The sequence below is a fragment of the Rhagoletis pomonella genome, unplaced genomic scaffold (genome assembly GCF_013731165.1).
Source record: "Rhagoletis pomonella isolate Grant_MI unplaced genomic scaffold, Rhpom_1.0 Rhpom_scaffold_00007, whole genome shotgun sequence".
NCBI lineage: Eukaryota > Metazoa > Arthropoda > Insecta > Diptera > Tephritidae > Rhagoletis > Rhagoletis pomonella.
Window position 1 is genome coordinate 4,380,206 of NW_023458561.1, and position 6,069 is coordinate 4,386,274.

The 6,069-nt window shown below is 43.0% G+C and overlaps 1 protein-coding gene across 1 annotated transcript in view; it reads right to left on the bottom strand.

Annotated features, from left to right (window-relative positions):
* Positions 1-6,069, bottom strand: part of LOC118742263 (zinc finger protein 423 homolog) — a gene marked incomplete in the record, with an annotated part of 513,159 nt that continues 507,090 nt past the window's right edge. Inside the window, 2 exon segments of the mRNA XM_036474205.1 lie at positions 1-1,136; positions 1,205-3,523. Coding sequence (XP_036330098.1) covers positions 404-1,136; positions 1,205-3,523 — 3,052 coding nt within the window.

Genomic DNA, 6,069 nt, shown 5'->3' on the forward strand with positions numbered 1-6,069 from the left:
ATCGGAAAACCCAGTGATTTCTACTCCAATCGGGTATCATACATTATGTTTCACAATGTTGGCCCGAGCACTGAACCCTGAGGCACTCCCGCAGCGACTTTGTACTTTCCTTTCCTTAGATTCTTTCTTTATATGAATTTCCACTTCGAAGTACCATAGTTTGTTTTTTACATTGGAAATATGTCGTGTACATATAAATTTACCTTATGTTTTTTAAGCCCAAATAAAAATACTGATGCATTTGAATGTATGTACTTAAATATTTTCGTTTGCGTTTAATTAAATAGCTATATATGTATATGTGTATAAATAGGTACATAATAACAAACATAAAAAGTGCACATAGAATATTTCTATTTATTTTTTTTAAATAACTGATATAATTTAATAATGAAGTTTTAGTTTAGGCGTGCTCTCCTTCTCTGCATTGTTTTGTTTCGTCCCCGGAGGGCATATTTTTATCATAAGGGACGTAGGGTGGCTGCGTCTGATTCACATCGGATATCTTTTCGATTTCAATGTATTCATCCTCTTCACCAGTTGTAACCTTATCATCAGCCACAAGTATTTCTTTTTTCACCTTTGTAAGATAGAGCTCGGACTTATCAGTCTCTCTTGCCATAGAGAATTTGTCATTACTGATGTCCATGTTTCGCAATTCCCCCACGTCTTGGATCTCGTGGGCCAAAAGGTGATGCTCCAGTTCAGCGCGGAAAAAGAACTTGTCGCTGCAATTATTACAGTCATAGGGGCGAAACTGCAGTCCATGTTCATGCATATGGGATAGTAGGCCACTTGGGGCTGTAAATATAGCGGAGCATATATAACAATTAAAACCGCGCTCTTCACAACCGGCAAAAGTGTGCTCTACTAGATGTTCTTGCAGCTTTTGAGTGTGTGGCAACACCAGTTTACAAATATTGCAACGAACTTCAATTTTCAATGTGCTTCGGCAAAAATCTGAGCCATGTTCTGAAATTTCGGTTCGCAAACTTTGAGTTTTAAGTTTGGACCCTAGATTGTGCTTCCGGCAGCACTTTTCACAAACTTTGGCTTCTCCATTCATTGGTTTCGGTATTGCCTCTAAACAAAGAGCACACGTACTTTCTGGATTGTTGGATGATTTGGTGTGAAATCTGTGAAAATAATGGGCATATGAAGTAAACATAATTTATATTAAAAACAAAAGCTAGTATTTTCTTACTGTGCGTGTAAACTGATCTCAAAATCAGAGTGGAGTGATTGCCGACAGCAGATGCATTGCATTGGAAGCTGAATTTCGTTGTTATGCTCACTAAGATGATCTTTGAAAGCTGAAACCCCGTCCAAGAGTTTGCCGCAATGAGAGCATTTACCAGACTGCCCAACTTTTGAGTGTTGCAGTTTGTGTTCCGCCAATATAGCAGGCGAAGGGAAAATTTCATCACAAATCAAACATTTATGCTTTCCAGTTGAATTGTGACAAGTCTTCATATGATGTTCTAATTCATTACGTGACTTAAAGTTACCAGAGCAGTAGGCGCACCGCAAACTTACTCCAGTTTTCATATTATGGACGATTTTACGATGTGAGTTCACTTCACTTTCGGATCGGAAATCATTTATATCGCATATAGCACAGAATACAGAATTTGCAATTGTCGGTTCTGCTGGCGAACGGTTTTGATGTAAATCTGCTTGAGATCGGAGAACGGGTTGTGACTTCAGGCCGTTGCAATAACTTATTTCCGCTGTTGGCTTGTCTAATCTCTGCTGTGTATACATGTCTATTAGACTTCGACTTGTGTCGAAATATCGCTGGCTGAGGCCATACATCAAACCGGGGTGTTTGACGGCGCCTGTATCAATCTGCAATGTTCTATGGAACTTTCCGTCGATTAATGGGTTAGCTGTTATAGCGGAACTTGGAAAAAGATTTTTATTCAGATGGGCCGTAAATGCAATATTGTAGTCAAGAATGCTCGTGTTATTGTTTTGAGAGGAAATTGGCATTTGAGGAGTTTTGTTAAGTAAGGCATTCACATAGAGGGGATTCAATTGGTTTGGCAGTTGAGGTGATGTGGAAATTTCTTCAGAGTTAGCTTTTGGAGAAAATGCCGTCGAATTCTTGCCTGCATGATGATGTTGCATGTGCCTGTCCAATAGGAACTCCACATGGAACTTTTCGGGACACGAAGGGCAGTGGAATTGGCGAGCATGAGCGGCCAGATGAAAATGCATTTCTAAATCATTTGTGCAGACAGTTCTACAAAATATGCATTGTAGTAAATTGAATATTGCAGCAATGAGACCAGGATGACCCGTTTTGAGGTGTGTATCAAACTCACTCTCAGATCGAAATACTTCCAAACAAATCGAGCATCGAAATAACTTTGTTTCAACGGAATGAGTACAAGCGAAATGCATTTGTATAGCTATATTTGACTCGAATATTTCAAAGCACACATCACACTTCAACATTGGAATCGCGTGTTGCTCCAACATATGGTTTTGAAGCTCCTCAGGTTTTGCGTAAGACTTTTTGCACTTGTTGCTTGCGATATATTCTGAATTAGAGATTAGGTAATGTGAGTTGACATGGCGCTCGTAGTCCGCTGTTTCCTGTAATGCCAGACCGCAATGGTGACATATGAGATTTAAACCTTGAGTTATATGACTTTTCAAATGGTTACGGAACTTTTCAAAATCTGGCAGTCCCGCATTGCATTGATTGCAAAAGAATATATCTGGTTGTTGAGGTTCCTCAGAAGGTGAAAGAGGAGTTTTTGAGCGACAGTTGCTTTTACTAAGATCAGTAGGTTTTTCTTCTTGCTTATCTTCATTAGAATTTCTCGAGCCCGGCAGTATTGGTTCCACCTTAATGTTACTTTCGATGACGCCATTATCTTCTCGCAAATTAATTTTATCGCCGACTAAACGAGGACTAAATGTTCCTGATGCAGCTAAACGATTGAAGTGCTCGAAATACGAGTTAGGACTGGCCAAACGGTCGACATGTGCAACACGAATATGTTGAAATAATGCGGGGAGATTTCCTAACTGCATCGTGCAATATTCACACCTCAACTGGAATGAATTTAGTTCAGATGAGGGGGTGTCAGGAGCGGATGGTAACTTAGTGTTCTGCGAGGAAAATACCTCTTTATCATGTTTAGTGTGAATATGCACATTGAGTTGCTCGATGGAGTTAAACTCGGACTTGGAGCAATAATTACATGCCAAAAGGCTCACAGTTCGCGGTCGTTTTGGATAATCCAAACGGTTTGGTTTACTATCAGTGTGAACCATTGTCGTGGCATAGCGCCTCTTATGGAAACTTCCACTACTGGAAATGGATCCGCTTGAACGTGGACTGTAATTGAGTTCTTGAGGATTACCCCCTGCCGCTAAAATAGCTGCTTGTTTTTTATGATTTTGCATATGTGATGTCAACGCAGCGGCGGTGTTGTATCCACGATTGCATATTGTACATTGAAATGGTTTCTGATTGTCGTGTGTTTTCATGTGAATTTTGAGATGATCGCTAAAATTAGAATTGGAATATAATAAGTATTTTCTAAAATCATAGTTGTATCATTTCTAAAACTACTTGCAAGAAGTTGTGCTTATCACTAAATTGAAATAACAAAACAAAATATTTGGTTGGGCTAGGTTAGGTTAGGGAGGATGGTTCTGTGGGCAGAAGTGGAAAACTTTTGACTGGCGTTCACCTGAGAGTGGCCAGAAGTGATTCTTGTGCGTACGGTTCAAATCGTAACTCACAAAGTCCGGATATTTATATCCACGTATCCTTTGGGTAGCAACCAAACACTCGTTTGGAAGCGAGCTAAAGTGAGAAAGCGTAAAACTTCGCTTACGCTGGGATTGGGTCCCGCCCAATGAAAAAGTTCAGAAAGCCTCGGATGAGACCCTCTTATTTTGATGACGTCCACGGCAAACGTACTATGATTTGGGGGTATGCACCTGGAATATCCGAACCCTTAATGGGGAAGGTGCCTCTGCCCGGGAAGACAAAGGCTGGCATCACCGCCATCCAAGAAAAGTGGTGGACGGGGCAAGGCAAGGTAAGCGTGAAGCCTTGCGACACATACAACAGTTGCCCCGTAAAGGAGCGCAGACTGGTGTTCACCCCTGTGGACGAACGTCTAGCCACAATCCGCATAAAAGCAAGATACTGCAATATCTCTCTCATATGCGCTCATGCCCCGACCGAAGAGAAGGAGGAGGCGTCCAATGATCTCTTCTATAAGCGCTTGGAGCCTAAATATGAGCGCTGCTCCCAACACGATATCAAAATTGTGGTCGGCCAAAGTGGGAAAGGAAGGGATATTTGGCGCCACTGTCGGAAAATTCAGCCTCCACGACGAAACGTCCGGTAACGGACTGGGGTTGACCGACGTCGCCGGGGCCCAAACCTGGTAATATGTAGTTCTAGGTTCCAGTATAAGAAGATCCACGGAGCTACATGCCTGTCTCCAAGTCGAAAAACGAGAAACCAAATCGACCATATTGTGATGGACGGAAGGTATGCTTCCAGCGTTTTAGACTTACGTACACTCCGAGGGCCAAACATCGACTTCGACCACTATCTTGTTCTAGTCAAGATACGCACCCGCTTCTGTGCAGCAAAAAATGTGCGCCCGACAACGCAAGGAAAGCTTAACGTCGAAAAGCTGCACTCACAACAGACGGCCAATTTGTACGCCAATCGACTCCCACACCTGCTCTCTGAGAGCACTCTTCAACAATCCGACATACGCGAGCAGTGGAACCACATCTCCCGATCATTAGGTACCGCCGGTACTGGTACGATGAGGAATGTCAAGAAGCCGCAGAGAAAAAAGACGCCGCCTCTAGGGCCATGATGCGATCGGGCGCAACGCGAGCCATGTGGGACTATTATAGCGAATTGAAGAAGGAAGCGATACGTATTTTCCGTAATAAGAAGAGGGAGGCCGAAAGACGTGAGTGCGAAGAGCTTGAGATGCTGGCCGACAGGAGAAACGCCCGAAAATTTTATCAGAGGGTTAGGCGACTTCCGGAAGGTTTCAATACCTGCAAGAACAACCAAGGAGATGTAGTGACTGATGTCCAGAACATACATAAATTATGGAGGGAGCACTTTTCCACCCTTCTGAATGGCAGCAGTGGAGAAAACAAACCCGAGCCCCAAGTCGTTGACGATGGAGTCGATGTCCCACCGCCTGACTATGACGAGGTACGAATAGGGATTACGTGGCTGAAAAACAACAAAGCTGCTGGAGCTGACGGCCTGCCAGCCGAGGTATTCAAGTACGGCGGCGAGCAGCTGATGAGGTGCATGCTTCAGCTCTCATGCAGAATATGGTCAGATAAGTGTTCTCTGCCCAATCCACAAGGAACGCGACCACCCCATTCGCGCCAACTACCGCGGTTTCGGCCTTCTAATCATAGGTTATAAGGTCTTATTGAGTGTATTGTGGGAAAGACTGAAGCCCACCGTCAACGAACTGATTGGACCTTATCAGTGTGGCTTTAGGCCTGGGAAATCCACCACCTGAACTAGGTATTCACAATGCACCAAATTTTGGAAAAGACCCGCGAGAAAGGATACACACACGTCATCTATTTGTCGATTTCAAAGCCGCTTTCGACAGCACGAACATAAGTTGTCTTTATGCCGCGATGTCTGAATTTGGTATCCCCGCGAAACTAATACAGCTGTGTTAAATGACGTTGAACAATACCGTCAGCGCTGTGAGAATAGGGAAGGACCTCTCCGAGCCGTTTGATACCAAACGAGGTTTCAGACAAGGTGTGATTCACACATAAAACTTTTGCTTCGTTTTACGTGACAGATTCGCGTTGACAGATCAAATGAATTGTATTAAAATGCACAAAGCATGCCACACAGATCACTGAAGCTGCAGCGCGAAGCGAAAAGATGGCCAACTCCCATCGTTTTGCGCGTTTTGACAATCAGCCGACTTAATGTTTATTTTGTTTCGTCCAAATTCGAGTTTTCATGTAGAAACATAAAACTTAATTACATTGCTGATATTTTTAAAGCAAAATATATAAAATCTACCG